Here is a 19115-nt window from a genome sequence, read left to right as displayed (position 1 = left end):
ACAAAACAACACATGAGAAATGTGAGAAAAAAGTTACAAAACAAGGAGGATAAATTGAAAGGCTCTAACATATGGCTACTGAAGTTTTCAGAAGGAGAGAATAGAAAAGATGGAGAAAGGGAAATAGTTGATGAATCAAATGACCAAGAATTTTCTGTAATTGATGAAAGAAATTAATCCACCAATTCAGGAAAGCTCAAACCTGCAGCAGAATTTATAGACAAACACATTTTAGTGAAATGGCAAAATAACAGAGAGAGAGAAAATCTTAAAATCAGCACAGACAAGAGAAAATGTACTTATAAAAATACAGCAAACCGGTAGACTTCTCAACAGCAACAATGGAAGCCTAAAGATAATGGAATCACCAATGTGCTGAGAGAAAATAACCACCATATTTAAATTGTTGACACCAAAAAGTATTTAAATTGTTGACAACCAAAATCATTAATGTAAAACAGATTTAAAAATGGTTTATCATTAATAGATCTTCACTAATATTTTTTAATATTTAAAAACATATAATTTAAAACTTAGAAGGTATTTATGTAGGTATATCTACAGCATCACAGTGTGTAATAAAAAATTAGAGAAAAACATAAATGCTCATCATCAGAGGCACAAATAACTAAGTTTTAGTATAGCCATACAACAGAATACCATTTAGGTGATAACATACAGGAACTAGAGTTAAACTGATCAACATAGTTCACAATCACAGGCAAAAGCAAGGTGCAGAAGAATATACTAACTATGATAACCCTTTCTATACATTTTTGAAATATGCAAGACATGACAATTGCTTAGTATATATTCAGATATAGAAAAATTATAAATTCAAGGGAAATATAAATACACAGTTCAGGCCATTTACTATGACTGGAGGAGATGGAGAGACCCACGGAGACCTTCAAGTGGGTTCATAGTGTTTTTGTTCTTAAAGTGTGAAGTATACATGATGTTTATTATATTATTATTTGTCCCATTTTTGTCTTAAATACCTTACCATAATTTATAAAAGTAAATGAAAAGGAGAAAAGAAGGACATTTGAAGTGTTTATAATCTCTTCTCATTTTGAAAGCAAAATGCATATGGAATGGTAAAACTAGTACTTATGAGAGATGGTTAAAGAGAAAAAAAGGATAAGAGAATAAAACAGTGTGGGGTAAAGGTAGCAGATAGAAACTCACTACGAAAGCAGGTTTAGTTATGGGGTTGTTTCTCCAATCATCCCATGATTTTATAAGCAGAAGTCATGGGTCTCTTGCTACTTTTCAGGCCACATCTTTGTGGCTCTGACCTGAGACCAAGAGGCTGGTGCTGCAGCCAGTAATTGGGAAGAAGCAGAAAACAGCTTCCTCTTTCACCTGCCCAGCTGTCTTGTAGCTCTGAGGCTAAAGACAAGGAGGGAATGAAGAGTTAGGCCACTGTAAAAACTAGACTCTACTGGAGTCCAGTTTCAGCTGCCACTGCAACTGCCTTCCTTCTGCATCTCAAGTATTAGCAAGTGTACCTCATTGGACCTTGAATCACATCGAAACTGTCAGTGCAAGGGAGCTGGGAATAGCAATTCATAGGCTTCCAGAGCTCATGACACAGAAAAATGGAGATTTAGGCTTTAGGGAACTGAATTTCAAATGCTACTAGACACTATATCTAGTAAATCCACACCACTTTGGTTTCTCAGCATACACAAGCAACCTTCTACTATGTTAAAAATTCTAGAAAATAAGAATAAAAACAATAGCAGTCTTTTGCTAAGCATAATACAAATATGTTTCATATAAACAAAAGCAATCTGATCCTTTTCCCCAAAGTGGGAAGCAAAATCTCATAAATCACGTCATCCATCTCTGGGTGATAATCATTTCTCCTTTAGAAATTCCCACTTATGTCTTTGTGTCACTTTGGATCTGCCAAGAAGCAGATGCTGATGCAGAATTATATGTGAAAGGGATTTATTGGGGAAAGTACCTAGGAAGAATAAAAAGCGAGGAAGTGACAGTAGGCAGGATGTCTTCAAACCCCCTTGCAGGTCTGAGAAAGTCTTGATAAAATTGATGGGAGATCTTGAGCAAAGATTGCCACATTGAGTAGTAGTAATGGACCTGATCTAGTATCCTCTGCATGTCACTCTCAGCCATTGCGTGGGTGCAGCCCAAAAGAAGGGTGTTCTCATCCTGACTGCCATGATGGATTCAAAGGAGTAGCAGCTGAGAGCTGTTATCAACTACACTCCCTGCACCACTTTCTCTCAAAGCAGATCTGAATGGTGCACCTCCTTGGCCATCCCAATCTTGTTTCTAAAGACTAAATAATAAATTTAATGATCACCAACACCTGGAAAAGGAACGAAAAAAGGGAAATAGGCATATACAAATATGAAAATCTAGGCAGCTACTACAGTTCTTGAGTATACAACCTGGGCCATAGCCAGTATGTGTGAATTCCTTCATCCAACTTGAATGAAGCTCAGCTGATAGTGGTTCTTTGCTTGGTGGTGTAACCCAAATTTTCATTTCTGAGCTCTTGGTGGTTTTGCCGGTATTGAGTTGCTATAGTTTTCCATTTCTCCTTTTGGATAATGAAATTCTAAGAGCATCTCTGAAGGATTTCACAGACTCCTCCTTGTCTAAACTCTACTTGCAATAAAGTTCTTCTCTTGATAGTCGGGGTCGATCATTTCAGTCTACACATTAACTCTTTCTTTGTTTGTCTCTTGGTTCAATGACATGGAGAGCCCCACACAGCCAGGTAGCAGTCTCAATTCACAGGTCAATAGATCCACTGTGTCCCCTGGAAGCAGAAGCACTCCTCCTTTGAGAACTAAGGTTTCTAAGCCTTCAAAGCTCAACGTTGTGTGAAACAAAGTACATTTTTTGAATGGATCATTAGGTGGCTAGTGATTGGAGTCAGGCACATTTTTATCCTTTGATTTACACACTCATGTTTTCTAGCCATAGGAGAACTAGTGCAATCTGTTGAAACTAGTTTTTAATATATACTATACCTTGTAAAAGAGCACTCCAACCTCATACGTTGTTAGATCTCAGCAGGCTCACTTGTGGAAACTTCAGTAAGCCATTCTGCTGCTCTGGCAGGCATGCTGCTTCTGGGTGGTGGGATTCATGTTAAGATCAGTGAATCTCACAGGCATCGCTTCTGTTGCATTATAACCAGTTGGTCAGAAGTTATGCCAAATGGAAAACCATATGCTGAATAACTAAGCATTTAGTAAGTCATGTGTGATGGGGTGGCAGAAATATGTGGTCAAGGTGGGTACATCCAAATACAAAAATAAATTTCTATTACTATGATAAAAAATCGCTGCCTATTCCACAGAAGAAGGGGCCAAGTGTAGTCAATCTTCCCCAGATGGTTCATGTGTCACAGCATCTTCAGCCTGCAGATGATGGTCACAACAAGGTATTATGAAGATGCTGATGCTTCTCATGGGAATTATTTTTCAATGCCTAATTAAACACAGAATCCTCAGGACTCATATAAGGGATAGAGTTAGAGGATGGCTAATCAGGTCACACTTAATAAATCCATTCTGATATTCCTATCCAAGGCTTTCAATTTTTTTTCTTTTATATTCTGCAAAGGATTATCCACTTCATACAGGCCATTATTTGTCCAAGGTTTTAGTTTTCCAACCAAACAGCCAGAGCCATTCCAGCTGCTTCAGCTAACTCATTTGAATATAGAATTTCTCTCAAGTTCATCTAGACTGGTAAATTTGATCCAATAACATTTTACTTTATCCCTCTCCTAATCTCTTTAGAATCCATTCTCACATATAATCCTCAGGTTTCTACAGATATACATTAGCAGAATGTTGCAGTTTTTTTTTAATATTTTGAGAGAGAGAGACAGAATGTGAGCAGGGGATTGGCAGAGAGAGAGGGAGACAGAAACAGGCTCCAGGTTCTGAACTGTTAGCACAGAACCTGACATGGGGCTTGAACTCACGAACCATGAGACCATGTCCTGAACTGAAGTCACCACCGACTGAGCCACCCAGGAGCCCATAGTTCTTTTAGTGCATACTATGTACTGGGTCAGATTTGAACTTATCCCCTGTAAAGTCTACTGGGATGATTCTACTTTTGGTTCTGACCAAAAGTGGTAGGAGTGGGTTGTAGAGAATCAGCATTACATGGACAAAGAATTATTTCAGCTAAGTCATTACCAGCTTCAAAAGGCCTTCCCAGAAGGGCGTGGAGGTGCTGCCTCTGATAGAAAGGCATGCTCAGTGGGATTTGGGGTTTTAAAGTACACTGATTTATCTTTGTGCATCCAAATATCCCATGGCAAATTTTGTGGTCATCTTCTTTACCAATTGATCACTTTTCACATGAGCATCTAAAAAAGTTGTGAATTCAAGTTGTATTGTAATTCTGCCACCTACAGGACTTACTCTGGATCATATTTTTGATACAATAGATAAGAGATTCTTTTAGGGCAATTTTTTTTTTTCTGTAAGCCATCCATTGGATTCCATTACACTAACCCTTGCACTTCTCTCTTCCACCAGAGCATTCTATCACAAAATTCACTTGGTCTCTTTGAATAGGTAACTGATTCCAGGAATAACAAGTAATGACTTGAGAAACTGTTCTGACATTGCATACCATGGACTTCCTGAATCCCATTTTCTGCTAGTGATGAGGTCATTACTGCATTCAAATCAAACCAGGCCTTGACAATGCATCTTGGATTTCCATCTTTGTAGCTGAACTTCCTGGAACCACTTCGAGTACCAAATGCTGCATCTGTCAAGATTCTATGAGGAAAACAGAAAACACTATCTCAAGCAGAAAGGGATTTAGGACATAGACATAGATGTTTATAGAACAATTAAAAGGGCTTGAGTGCAAACATCAGGAAAAACAGTTGCTTGCTTTCCAGAGCTTAGCAAACTTCAAAAATCATGGGAAATTACTGTTCCCCCAAATCAATGATCTTACTATTCTCTTCAGCATTAGAGCAACAATTTTCAGGATGATACCCAAAGATGATGGCAAAAACCTCACAACTATCATCTGCTAAAATCTGCATGCCTGTACGCAGCTGCTATGAGAAAATTATGGTTTCTCCCTGTTTTTTGCCTCCTGAAATTTGGCTAAGGATCCAAATTTGAAAGCTGCTGGAGTTCTCAGACATGTAACCCCAAGGTTTCAGCCTCTATAATTTTTGGGAGAGTTTAGAAAGGCAGAGATGATGCTAAATATCAATATGCAATATCTGGCATATCCTCTACTGAATGTGGAAAGCAAGAAGAGTAATTCCATTAGACAATTGCTATGAGTGTTCAATGAGATAATATAACACTGGCAAAGTCCTGAGCACAGTATATTATACATGAAAAAGCTTAATGAGCAGCTTGATATCTTTATGAGCCCTAAAATAAGAATGCCCTTATAGCTTTCGATTCTGCTTTCTGGGATAAAGCACTAGATGACTCTGTATAGTTATTTTCCATTTGTACCCCATTTCCCTACTGCAGATCTAATGACTGTCCTTCCCTGGGTCCTGGTAGGCTGATTTCTAGGCACTGAGTCACTTGGGATAGTAAAAGTCACTTGGCTTGCCCTCAGCAATGGGAGATACTGGCAGGAAGTGAGAGGGTTAGGGGTATTTCCTCCCTCTCCCTTCCCATTGAGACATTGTGTTGCCAGTGGCAGAGACCCTCCTTGACTCAGTTCCTGCTCTGTGCCCCTCCTCCACACCTGCTGTTCTCACTGGATTCCAGTAAGTATACCTTCTCTCCTTGCCCCTGTGACTCACTGCTGTTACCTGTCTCTTGAACGCCTTCTACATGTGGGTCCTTTAAGATGCCCATAACTCTTTCTTAGTTCCTACACTAAGTACCTTCATTTGAACCTTCTGAGTGGAGTTCTGTTTCCTTCTGGGACTCTTCCTAACTGATATGCTCAGGATTATCTCCCTTAATAGCTGGCCTGTGGTTTTAGAGCCAACAGAGGGCTGGAAGGAAATTCAGAAAGTTATTACAATGCTCAGTGGAAAGTCTGGCAGTGGAATGATGCAGAACACAAAGACTTCACCCACCCTTTTTGACAGATGTAAGGACTTAACCTCCAAAATACCAATGAGCTATCAGCAAACAGGCAGTTTTCCTCGTGGAAAAACAAGTCTGAGGACCCACCGTGCACCCTTGTCCAAAATGGGAGTCAGCGTAACAGGGTCGAGTCTCTTTAACCTTGTGCCCAGATGCTCCAAGAAGCCTTGTAACAAGAAAGAATCAGGGCACAGCTGAAATCCAAAAGGGAAAGGAAACAGGCTAAGATCCATGGGGAACAATGTCTATTTCTTAATCTGTCTCCTGCCCCAAATAGCTCTGCTCTCCTCCCCCACTTGTGTTTATGTGTCTGTTTCTTCCCCTGGCAGCAGATGCCACCAGGCCTTAAAGTAGGTCACAGAGGACGGTGACGAGCCGACACAGGCCCTCAGGCCATGTCCTCCCCTGACCTCACTCCCAGGTTCCTGGGTCTGGAGACCCACATAAGCCTGTGCTCTCCAAGGCATCCTGACAGAGTCCATGCTCCCTAGAACCACAGCGAGTCAGTGTTCCTCCTTCCAGTTGTGAGTGGGCAGGGGGCCTGTTCAGAACTGGCAGCAGAGGGGACAGCACTGAGTTGGGCTGTAGCCCTCCCCGCCTCATCCTGCCCCTACCCTTTCATCCCCTCCAACCGCAGCTCTGCTTTACCGCCCTCAGGGATGCCCATTCTTCCCAGGGCAGCCAGAGAGCCCCATGTCCCTGCTGTTTACTCTGAGAAGCACTGGGGTCCCTTTCACATAGACCCACAGGTTCCAAACCAGGGCTCCTAGCATGTACCAGGGGCAGCAGTGGTGGGATGGGTAGAGTGCACAAATTAGAGTCAGGAAACCAGATTTCAAACCCCAGTCACCTGAGGCACAGGCCAGTGAGAGCGTGCCCAGAATAACCCAGCTGGGAAGCTACAGGTTACAGGCTTGCAAGGACCCACTGCACACCCCAAGCCACATGTGCCTGCCTCCCTCACAGCCCAGCCTCCCATCCCTCCTTGGGACCCTCTCTGCCTGGCATCTGGTCCTCATGGTGTCTTTCTCTCTACAGGTTCTTTCAGAGCATGGCTATGGCTGATCACTACTGACATCCAGGAGGTACAAACTACTGGGAGGATTACCACCAGCAGTACCTGAGCAAGAACCCCAATGGGTACTGTGGCCTTGGGGGCACTGGAGTCCTGTCTGCTCTGTGTTATGGGCTCAGAATTTATATGCTGGAACCCTGGCCTCCAGTGTGGCTGTTATTTGATGATGGGTCCCACTAAGTAAGGCTAGTAATTACAAGTAATAGTAAAGAAGTGATTAAGGTTAAATGAGGTAATGAGAGTGGAGCCTTGATGTGGTACGATTAGTGTTTTTTAAAATGTTTGCTTTTGAGAGAGAGTATAAGAGAGGAGGAGAGCAGAGGATATGAAGCAGGCTCTGCACTGACAGCAGTGAGCCTGATGCAGGGCTCGAGCTCATGAACCATGAGATCATGACAGCCAAAGTCAATGCTCAACCAACTGAGCACCTCAGGTGCCCCAGTATTAGTGTTTTTATGAGAAGAGACACTGGAATATGTGCTCCTGCTCTCTCCCTTTTCTCTCTCTGAATCTCTCCCTCTCTCCATAATCAGTCACTGAGGAATGCCAGCTGAGAACACTGTGAGAAGTTGGCCATGTGCAAGCCAGGAAGAGGGCCCTCACCAGGAACAGAATAATCTGGCACCTTGATCTCAGACTTCTAGCCTCTAAAACTGTGAGAAAATAGATTTCTGTTGCATAAGCCACCCAGTCTGTGGCATTTTGTTATGGCAGCCTGAACAAACTAATACAGTATTAACAAAAATCATTTCCCCCCACAGGGCTGGCCCTTGAGATCACAGCAGAAACGCTTTCAACAAACTGGGCAAGTCTTTTGTGGTTCACATCAGTGGCTTTTCGAAGTGTACAAAGTATAAAGTCATTTTTAAAAGTCTGATTTAAAAGTATAATTTATATTTATTTAGTAATTTCACTTTTTTAAGGTGTATGGTATTAAGAATCCTGACAAATACAGGGGCACCTAGGTGGCTCAGTAGGCTGAGTGTGTGACTCTTGATTTCAGCTCAGGTCAAGATCTCGTGGTTCATGAGTTCGAGCCCAACATCGGGCTCTGCACTGACAGCACAGAACCTGCTTGAGATTCTCTCCCTCTCTGCCCTTCCCAGACTCTCTCTCTCTCTTTCTCTCACAAAATAAAGAAATAAAACTTAAAAAAAAATGAAGAATCCTGGGTGCCTGGGTGGCTCAGTCAGTTAAACATCAGACTTCGGCTCAGGTCATGATCTGACATGCTGACAGCTCAGAGCTTGGAGCCTGCTTCAGATTCAGTGTCTCCCTCTCTCTCTGTCCCTACCCTACTTTCACCCTGTCTCTCTCTCAAAATAAATAAACACTAAAAAAAATTTTAAATTAAGAATCCTGACAAATACAAATGTCTGTGTAATCATTACCACAATGCAGACATAGAAACTTCCTACCCGCCCCCCAAATGTTCCCCGTGCTCCTGGGAACCCATCCTCTTCCCCAAACCTCAGCTCCTGGCAACAACTGATGTATTCTTTGTGCCTGTTGTTTGTCTTTTTAGAATGCCATCTAAATGGCATCATACCGAATGCAGTTGCTTTTCCACTTAGCATAATGTATTTGAGATTCGTGTTGCTGCATGTATCTATATTTGTTCCGCCATGGTTGATGAGTAGTGCTTTTGTCTGGATGTACCACTGTTTATCCATTCACCCAATGATGGACATGTAGGTTGTTACCAGTTTTTAGCAATTATGAATAAAGTCACTATAAACATTGTGAGATTTTAGTGTGGACGCATGTCTTCATACAAAGGTGTTTTGATAAAAGTGTGAATTCATTCATTGATGTGCTGGGAGATTTGGGGATTCTTTAGGGTCCGAATGAAGATAATGCATATGCTGTGTTTCCCATTCTGGACTCTGGGGCCAGCCATGGAAGCATTGTGGTTAAGCTAGGCAGGATTGTGAGTGACACTGGAAATTCTTTATCTCTGCTCTCTTCCACCTCATATGAACACATGCTTTCCAGTGCCCCCAAAGTATGCATTTACAGCCTTAGTGAAACTCAACTTCACGCTGTTTTCCAAAGCACAGCAATGAGGAAGCTTCCCCATTTCAGCCCCCTTCCTGGCATAGAAAAATATGAGCTAAGTGGGTGAATTCTGATGCTTTGCTTACAGCTATGAGAAGTATCGGAAATGCTTCTTGTGTGAAAAGTCTATACACAATAACATGAACTAACTTCTTAATATTTCATCTGCCTTTTGCTTATTCTGACAGGATATTTCCAAGAGTTTTAAAGATAAATTTTAAAGCCTCAAAACAGCTAGGGAAAGAACAGTCCCCATAGTCACTTCCCCTGAAATGAAAATCCATTATGTATAGAATTTTGGAAAATGTTTATCTCTATCGCTGCCTTGCAGGTCTTTAGGAATAATGCTGTCCCCCACATACCTGTCACATCCATGGTGATCACTCATGAGAATTATTCAGTGGCTGTTGATTCAGATTTGAGCTTTGTTCAATAAATTAACCTCTGTCTACTGCTTAAACTTGTACATTATTCCAACTCAATATTTTAGTTTGGACCTTTTGAAATTGCCAATATTTTGGAGCTAGAAAAACAGCAATTATATATGTTTTGACTTAAAAGTTCCTATAGGTCCCACACACCTTTATATGTTTGCAAATGTTTTCTGCCCATGTAGAATGCCATCATTACTTTCCTAGGACTGCCATAAAAAAGTACCACAAACTGGGTGGTTTAGAACAACAGAAATTGTTCTGGAGCTCTAGAGGCCAGAAGTCCAAAATCAAAGTATCAGGAGGCCATACTCCCTTGGAGGCAGTAGTTCCTTGAATTGTGGCAGTCTAAATCCAATCTTCATGTGGCATTCTCCCTCCCTCCCTCCCTTCCTCCCTCTCTCTCTCTCTCTCTCTGTATCCAAATTTTTCCTTTTCATAAGGACACCAGTCATATTGCATTAGGGGCCAACCCTGCTCCAGGAAGACATCATCTTAACTAAGTGTATCTGCAATGACCCTATTTCCAAATAAAGGCACAATCTGAGGTACTAAGGTTTAGGACTTCAAAAGAAGAATTTTTGAAGGACACCATTCTATCCATAACAAATGCCTCTCTGCCCTTCTCTAAAACCGTTTCTCTTTGTAGATTGACTTGGCCCAGACAGAGCCTATTTCGTCTAGAGAATCTTCCTTAATAACCTCTTTCTCCCGCCCACCACATACACATGCTCCTCCCAGACTGGGTTGGGTGCCCCTCCATAGCTCACGGTGATACACTTACTCCACTGTGTTGTTGTCTTTGGTCACAGGTCTTTCCCAGTTGGGCATGTGCTTCTACGAGACAGAACAAATAATGTTCATTTTTGCATCATCCTCTAAGCCTGGCATGTGGAACGTGTCCCATAAAGTGCTAGCTAACCTACTGAACAAATGAATAGACTGCATCAACAAAAACCACCCTGCAGCTGATCTATGCATGGATCTGTACTTTATGCATGTCTTGCTTATAGACACTGCTGGTTAATGTTCCTCCCTTTGCTGGAAGCCAGTAGAGATGCAATTAGTAGAGATGACATTAGTAGAGATGAAATTAGTAGAGAATTAAAACCATGGGCTTGGTGTTTGCCAAGCCCAGTGCCAGGATACACACATTATCTCATTAATCCTCCCAACAATATAACAATGCATTATTATCTCCATTTTTCAGAGGAGTAATCTGAGGCTCAAAGTTCAGTAGCTCCCCTAAGGTCCCACTGGTAATGTGAGCTCTCTTCTTTAGGAGTCCTTTAGTTATCGTTGCTCTGCTGTATCATCTGGGCTGTTTGGACCAGAAGCCTTGAATCCTTTCTCCTGGGGAGTGCCTTTAGCTCTCCTGTCCTGATGCATTAGTGGATCTGAGAGAATCTGAGATGCCTCAACTTGCAGGAGCCCAACTGGTGTGAAGTTCTCCCACTATCCTGCCTCTGGCCCCCAGTTCCACACTGACCTCCACATCCCAGAGAAGTGGCTCACAGAAATCATCAGGTCCTGGATGCATGACGCCACTTGGTTGCCTTGTCTGGACCATGACTGTTCTACCCGGTGCTCAATTGTGACCTCAATGGTCAGGTTGGGATGTCAGATAGCAGGCACACAGAGCAAAGCCCAGACTCAATCCCTCTGAACTGAATCGGCACAGTATCACTTGAAGGCTTTCCATTGGCTTGAGTAAAGACCAGTGCTGATGACAGGATGGAGGGATGGAAGAGCAGTACTTCTGCTGCTGGTCAACCTGCTGCTTCCCCGGGCACACAGCTCCCCAGCATGTAGGTTTCTCATGGTGTTCTTGTGTCTGTGCCTCACCAGGACCCTTACACTTTGGTGGGGGTGGGGGCAAGAGAATCACCTGGGCAACTTGTTCGAAAGGTCAAGTTCTAGGATGCTGGTTCCACAATTCTGGGTGGGATCCAGGGAACTGCACTTTTAATAAGCCCCTTAGGTGCAGGGGGCACCTGGACCAGACTTTCAGATCATTGCTCCCAGAACACCTTCAACTTTAAAGTTACATGTGGAGGAGCCTGGTGAGTGTGTGTGTGTGTGCGCGCACGCGTGTGCATATTTTATGTCTACATTAGGTCCCAGAGTTTTCCATAGTGAATGGTTAATGTAAGAAAACCCTTTGAGAGGGGTAACCAGCCATCAAGCTGGAGATACCAGCTAGCCAAATCCTGCACCTTTAAGACCACAAGTCAGGTTGCTTTCTCTTTGAAAGCATTCTAAAGCATCATGTGGAGCCTAACTTGCCTAATGCAAAACAGTACCATGATATAACTATAGCAAAGGCAGTGTATTAATAGCTACTATGGATTCATCTCTCTGGGTCCTGAGAATTTCTGGAGACTTGTGTTCTGTTCAGTCAGTTGTTGGCTGACAAATATTAAACCTCCACCATGTGCCAGGAGTTGTTTTAGGAGTTCAGTTTAATTTTTTTAATGTTTATTTATTTTTGACAGAGAGAGAGAGAGAGAGAGAGAGAGAGAGCATGAGTGGGGAAGGGGAAGAGAGAGGGAGACACAGAATCTGAAATAGGCTCCAGGCTCCGAGCTGTCAGCACAGAGCGTGACATGGGGCTTGAACTCACAGACAGTGAGATCATGACCTGAGCCGAAGTTGGACACTTAACTGCCTGAGCCACCCAGGTGTCCCCAGGAGCTCAGTTTATAACAGAGAATGACATACTTGTTTCCTTCCTTCTTGCAGTTTTACTATGTAGTGTGGAGAAGGACATATTAAACATATAAAATGAGTAAATAAGTAAGTTAATTTTAGTTCCTGCTAAATGGTATGAAGCATGAAAATAGGCTTATATGATGGAAGGCCTCTGGTGGTTGTTGAGATTGTTCTAGTGGTCACAGAAAGCCTTCCTGAGATGATAAGATTTGGGTCAAGACCCATCTGATGAGAAGGAGACATATTTCCAAGCAGATGTAACAGCAAGTGCAAAGGCCCTGTGCAGTGAATGAACTCAGTATGTTTTGAAGGCACACAGACCCGTGTAACTGGGGCAAAGTGAATGGGAAGGGGGCACTGAAGAGAGATGGGTTCAGAGGGGTTGGTGGGGCCCAGATCATGCTAAGCCTCATAAAGGCAGAGTAAGGACTTTGGATTTTATTCTGGTTACAATGGGAAGTCATCAGAGAGTCTATACAGGAAAGTTAGAAATGAGAGGTACTTAAGGAAGAGACACTGTCTGCTGCAGAGGATAGAGTGTGCAGGGGCAGGCCTTGGGTTAGTGAGCATGAGGGGATGATGGCCTGGATTGGTTTATAGTGGCAGGCATGAAGGGAAATGATTGGTTTCTGGATATCTTTTGGTAGTCCTGAATGGACTGGTTGATGCATTGGATGTCAGAAGACAGAGAAGAGGTCAAGGATAGCTGCTAGATGATATTCTCATCTAAGCAAATGGATGCATATAGGTACTTTTTACTGAACTGTGGATGGCTTATGGGAAAGCAGATTTGGACAGGGGTGAGGTAAGTCAGTATTTCAGTTTGGGCCACATCAAGTTTAAGATGTCTCTTAGATATTCTTATGAGACATTGAGTAGGACAGTTGGTTAAAAGAGTTGAAGGCTCAGTGGAGAGGTCTGAGGGGTCAAATGTGAGATATTCTGGATAAAGATGATATTTGAAGTTATGGCTGGGAGAAGATACTCTAGCTAAAGTGCAAAAAAAGATAAGTGGTTTGAAGATTAAGCCTTGGGTTTTGGAAGGACAGGAGGATTCAGCAAAAGAGGTGACCCCAGATTTGATTAAGCATCTTGGGCAAAATTCAGAACTCTTTCTCCTTGACCCAGAGTGGAATGACGCCAAATGCCATCCCTCTAAATCAATGTTACATGAAATGTTACATTAACACAGCAGCAGGCTATGTTAATACTTACCTTTGTATTAAAGATGAGAACATTGAAGCTTAGAGATGTTAAATCAGTAGCTGTAAGTCACACAGCCAGCAAACAATGAAGCCAACTCAGAACTTCTGACTCCAAAACCCTACCTCCATCCCTCTGCACCAGGTGCTCTGCCAGCTTGGACAGAGCCAGGAACTTTTCATGCTAAGAACACAGTGCTTTATGCTGACGAGTTCTGTCTCTCCAGTAATTCTCTTTCTCTCATAGTCAACAACATATCAATGGAATCTTTAGGGAGAAAGACTATTTTTGAGATACCCTGATAGTACAGGCAGAGAGAAAACACTGGAGTAAAAAGCTAAAATGAAACTTTCTTATCTTAGTCTGTTTGGTCACATCTCTGGGTCTGGATCAACCAGTCATGTGGGAAAAATCTAGGATCTAAAGTGATTTCATTCAGGTGGGACTTGCAAGGATATATTTCTGAACACCCCCACCAGGAATTTTGCTCTGTGGTGCTGACAGACCCCAAAATTCATTTAGTTCTTTATCAACAAAAAATATCAATTACTTGGGATCCCAGGGACTTTCCTAAAATTCACAACCACAGGTCTCCTATTTTCCAAGTCAGTCTGAATTCTAGGTAATTTTCAACAAAGTTGAGCCATTAGCATATGAAAATATGGGAAAATTTCTGCATTTGCCTGAGACTTATCATGTAATTACACTGATATTTCAGTTTGCATGACCAATGTCAGCCTGACATCAATATCAATAAAGCATTTAAAATGTAACTGAAATAATATATTAAGGAAAAATTAAGAATAAGATGGCTAAAATGTATGGTTTAGAAGAATTTAAGTAAAGATGACATTTTTACCTAATGTAATTCAAGTAAAAGTATTTCCCTGTCACCATTTTGAACTATAAAAGTACAGTGTTTTAGAACTGGAAAGAATCCTAGAGATAATTTTATTGAATCTTCTCATTTTATTTTTTTAAGTTTTTATTTAAATTCCAGTTACTTAACATACAATGTAATATTAGTTTCAGGTGTACAAAAAATATAGTAATTCAACATTTCCATACAACACTCAGTGCTCATCACAACAAGTACAGTCTACAGGTAGCCTGTTTCACTATAGAGAAATTCCACAAAGTTCATTTTTATATTAAAGAATTTACAAATATCCAATACAAAGAATATGCAATTGGGCTCCCAGGGGCTCTCCTGAATTTCACATCCACAGGTCTCAGATGGTCCTTGTCAGCCTCAAATCTGCATAATTACCAACAAAGTAGAATATAACCATATGGAGGAATTTTTCTACTTCTGTAAGATTTTTTAAACCACCCTGTTGTTTCCACCCACTGATGCTGCATCTGAACAAGTCTAATGCCTCATCTTTAAGAAAACCCTGCAAGAGTCTGAAGGCCCATCTGAGTCTTCTTTCTTTTTATGTTCCTTCTAAGGCTTCTCAATATGTTGGCCACACACCTCTGTATATACTCCATTTGTTAATGTCATTCTTGCACCTTGTGGCCCCAGACTAACAACCATCCAAATGCTATCATCTATGAGATACAGAGCTTAGCAGTTGTATCATGTTGTCAGCATCTTATGGTTGATATGTTCTTATGAAAACTTCCAAGCCAAGTCTCCCTTCACAATCTAGAGATTTGGATCTATTATTTTTCTATTTGGGTTTGTAATACTTTCTTTATATCTATTCTTCATTGAGTTTGATATTGATGGTTCATGTCCAGTATTCAGATCTAGCCAGATAATTTTCAATCTCAATTCTGTAATCTTTAATATTGGTTCTTTCTCAGTTTCACGCCATGCATTTTTGTGCACTTTCTCCCCCAAGTTTAAGATGATTTTTTGCCCATTTAAATTTTAAAGGTATCTATTAATGCTAGCCTGGTTTGGTATCCTACTGCCAATCCGACGCTCTCAGACCTTCAGCAAAAACTATTGATAGGTCATAGACCTCTTTTCCATTGAGCTTAGCTGCACCTTTAGACTTGTTTTACATAGAGTACTGCAGATTGGTAGTTATTGTCCACCAATCAGACTTAGCTCTCCAGGTAAAACCTTCTCTCCATGTACTCCAGAAAGCTTCCCTTGCAGGTGCATACAGAATTGAAGATCAATGCTTTAGAAATAGTGTCTCAACCTGTTTGATGTTCACCTTAGCAATCATCAAACTACATACCATTATTTTAGCCAAATAATATTCTTGAATAATTGAGCATAGGTTTTGTTGAAATATAGACATACCATGAAAGCTGTGAGCAAGAAGAATAGATAATTAGGCTTTAGATCTAGATGAAAGTTTCACAAATGTTTTATTTCTGTTGTTAGTGTTCTGTGTGGAAGGGAGAGTGTCAGAAAAGAAAGCTATACTGAGGGTAGTTTATGTAATCTTGAAAGGCAAGAAAGATTTCTAAAAGGACATTATAACTGAGTTAAAATGTGAGGGACACACAGGAATTAAATAGGCAAAGAGGAGCAAGACAGATGAGAGAGTAGCCTGTCTTTCTGGCAGAGGCATTGAGAAAAGCCTGAGATAGGAAGGAGCAGGGCTCTTCTGGGGAGCTGAAGGGCCAGGAAAGTTGGAGGAGAGAAACCCAAAGGCAGAGATAAGCAGTGGCAGTGGTGGTGATTGGCAACAGTGGTGATGTGCACTGGTTGTGGTAAAATGTAGTGGTAATGAGCAGTATGAAGAGAGGGACAGGGGACATGTGGTGGTGGGGTTGTATGGTGTGCTGTGTGATGGCCAGGTTGTGTGGTGGTGGGGTTGTGTGGTGTGGTGACCTGTGATGTGGGGACATGTGATGGGGATATGTAGTGGTGGGGTTGTATGGTGGCAGGGTTGTATGGTTATGGTGATGTTTGGTGATGGTAACATATGGATGGTAGTGATGTGTGGTGTGGAGATGGTTTTAAATTCATAATGTGAATAACCTTTCATATTATACTTGTCTGGGGAAATTTTTGAATGTCACTGTCTTTTCTCCCCATGCATAAGCATGGTTAATACTTTGAAGGCAGTTTGCCTAATAGTAATGAAAACAGACTTTGGAGCCAGAGTGCCTCGGTTCAAATCTTAGCTCAGTTATATATTAGCTGTTGGGTCTTGGCCAGATGTGCTAACCCTTACACTTGCCTTTATTGTCTCACCTTTAAAATGGGGCAAGAATAATTTCAGTTATCTCATGGAGTTCGTGTTAAATTAAATTGTTTCAGGCAAAATAGAATGGTGCCTGGCAAATAGTAAGTGCTCAACAGTTTAGATTTTATATTTACTTTTCTCATTACTCAAATGACATTTGAAAAACACCAAATGATGTCAAAACAATCCTATCACATAGGAAATGCCAAAATTTTTATTCCTTTCTAGGTTCTGTTGGAATCCTTAGAATTAAAAGCACGTGAAAAATGGTGCCACTAATCACAGTAAGAAATGCAGGAGAGCAATCAGTTAGGAAGGGAAGGGCTAATCAGTTTCCCTTTGCCTGTAGAATTTCTGGTGTCCATGTCATCGAGGTATAGAAGCCATGAAAATATGAGTCTAGAGCTGAGGAGAAGGATTTTATGGTCTATGCCAAGATACCACACCAATGCCCTATTTTTCAGAGGATGCTGAGGCCTAAGTTTGAATAAACGAATGTTTCTGTCTGGGCTTCCTTACTGAGATGCAATAGCAAGATTCAGGTCCAAGGTCTGTGATTGTGTCTCCCTCCTCACAAGCCCTCAGAGGGAGACCCTTCCAAAAATCAACGCTACAATGAAGGAAACAGCCATTGCTTCCCATAAGCACATTATTATAATTGCAATGCCTTTGGTAGGCATAAGAGACATAATTTTTGTTTGATGAATCTCCCATCTGATGTTAACTTGGCTAAGCCATTGCTAACTGTGTGTTGGGGAGGCAAGAAGAAGGGGCCATTGTACTCACATTTCTTCCAAACCAACCAACTTTGACGGGCCCTAGATCTCTTGTCCCTCTTCCTTCTTTCTGCTTTTAGGGACATGTGGCCAAAGAACAAGTACCAAACCTGAGAAGTCAGAAATTTTGGAAATCACAGGTGGCGTATCTGCAGACATAATAGATTTTCCATGGCAGGTGAGGATTCTTTACCAAGGGAGACATCTTTGTGGAGGATCAATCCTCAGCGAGTGGTGGATTTTAACCGCAGCCCATTGCTTCATAAACAGAAATAAGTAAGTATTGCCAACAGATTTTTTTTAACCAATGTGGTAGAATACTTGTCCTTACATGCTCATTATTCTCCTGGAACCTCCATCCAGGTTTGTCAGTTACAGAACAAAATACCAGGAGGCTAAATATATGCCTGTGTGGTTGAATATCACACTTTTCAGGTGGGATAGACACTGATTTCCTCCTAGGATATTCTACACCTTATTGTGTGAGACTCAAATGGCAGAACAGATGTTCCTTGGACTTCCTAGCATCTTGTCAAGTGCACGTTGTTCTGATCCAAAACTCTGGAAAGTACTTTCCTAAGCATTTTATGCCACTTGGGAGAAAGTAGGCTAACAATAACCACAGAGTCAGAGAATCCTAGAAAGGATTGGTCCCCAAGGGCAGGGCACCAGGCCTGTTTGCATGACAGAAGCTCCTGAGATGCTGTCTTACCTTAAGTCTATACATCAATATGTTTGAGAAATTTCTCAGATGTTTGTCAATAGCTAGTTTACCCCTTCTTGCAAATAAAGATCAAGTTCCTCAATTACTTGTGCATAGTATGACTTCCAGATATTTTTTAATAAAATCTACAAGTGAAGTTGCCCAAGAAGCCATCAAGTCAAAAGCTGGTTGGCAACAGTGCAAGAATGGAGCTCAAGTCAGTCTTCTTTTGCCTGGTCAGGGCCCAAGTACATGGCTCCGGCTGCCTCCACCCCTCCAGCTCTCAGGATCACAGCCTTGCATTGGTGGAATTATTTTCTTTTAAGGCTCACCTTTTTTTGCCCTTCCATAACTTACCTTTTTTTCTCCTTCTTTTGTTTTGAGATAAAATCTGGCTTGGAGATTATACATGGTGAAAGAAACATTGATACCAAGAACTTGACAAGGATGAAAGTGGACAAGTCAATTATTCACCCTTATTTTGACAGCTGGTTCTTGGATAATGACATTGCTTTGCTCTTACTCAAATCTCCATTTAAATTGGGTGTCAAGGAAGTACCCATCTGCCTGTCAGAGGTTAATGACATACAGAAATGGAGAAACTGCTGGGTGACTGGATGGGGCATTACCAGTGAGTTACTATAGCCCAACCCAATGGGAGGTGGCACTCTGGTTGATGTAGGCAATGATAAAGAAAACTCTGGAGGCTCTTCTAGCTCTGGGAAGTCTGTCTGGTGGATTTGGAAACTTCAGTTTCTCATTTAAGAACCCATGATGAACCTTCTCCTCCGTCAACATGTGAATCATCTTTCCTTGGCCTTCCTGGGCTCCTATACCAAGTTTTATGTCCATATTATAGACCACAAACCCTAAACAGGGCCTCAGTAATAACCCAGGGAGAAGTGTTCAGAAT

At 41.6% G+C, this 19115-nt stretch overlaps 2 protein-coding genes across 7 annotated transcripts in view; both read left to right on the top strand.

The window, feature by feature from the left end:
• The window catches only part of LOC102966720 (serine protease 55-like), a 51673-nt gene extending 40675 nt beyond the window's left edge, over window positions 1–10998 (top strand). Inside the window, exons 5-8 of one of the 2 annotated variants that reach the window (XR_006216668.1) lie at window positions 6416–6610; window positions 7125–7226; window positions 7695–7816; window positions 7923–8013. The gene's annotated coding sequence lies outside the window, so the exon portion shown is untranslated. Of the gene's footprint in view, window positions 1–6415; window positions 6611–7124; window positions 7227–7694; window positions 7817–7922; window positions 8014–10932 lie in introns of those variants that run through there. The other variant, XR_006216669.1, reaches the window with a different exon arrangement.
• A 282-nt stretch (window positions 10999–11280) lies between these two features.
• LOC102966428 (serine protease 52-like) overlaps window positions 11281–19115 on the top strand; it is an 82032-nt gene continuing 74197 nt past the window's right edge. For 3 of the 5 annotated variants that reach the window (XM_042983555.1, XM_042983553.1, XM_042983556.1), the window contains exons 1-3: window positions 11281–11458; window positions 17580–17775; window positions 18580–18833. In XM_042983555.1, coding sequence (XP_042839489.1) covers window positions 11377–11458; window positions 17580–17775; window positions 18580–18833 — 532 coding nt within the window. In that variant the 5' untranslated portion in view covers window positions 11281–11376. The remainder of the gene's footprint in view (window positions 11459–17579; window positions 17776–18579; window positions 18834–19115) is intronic. The other 2 variants (XM_042983552.1, XM_042983554.1) reach the window with 2 other exon arrangements.

This window comes from Panthera tigris, chromosome B1 (genome assembly GCF_018350195.1).
Source record: "Panthera tigris isolate Pti1 chromosome B1, P.tigris_Pti1_mat1.1, whole genome shotgun sequence".
In the NCBI taxonomy this organism is placed as follows: Eukaryota; Metazoa; Chordata; class Mammalia; order Carnivora; family Felidae; genus Panthera; species Panthera tigris.
This window is presented reverse-complemented; position numbering and strand designations above follow the sequence as displayed.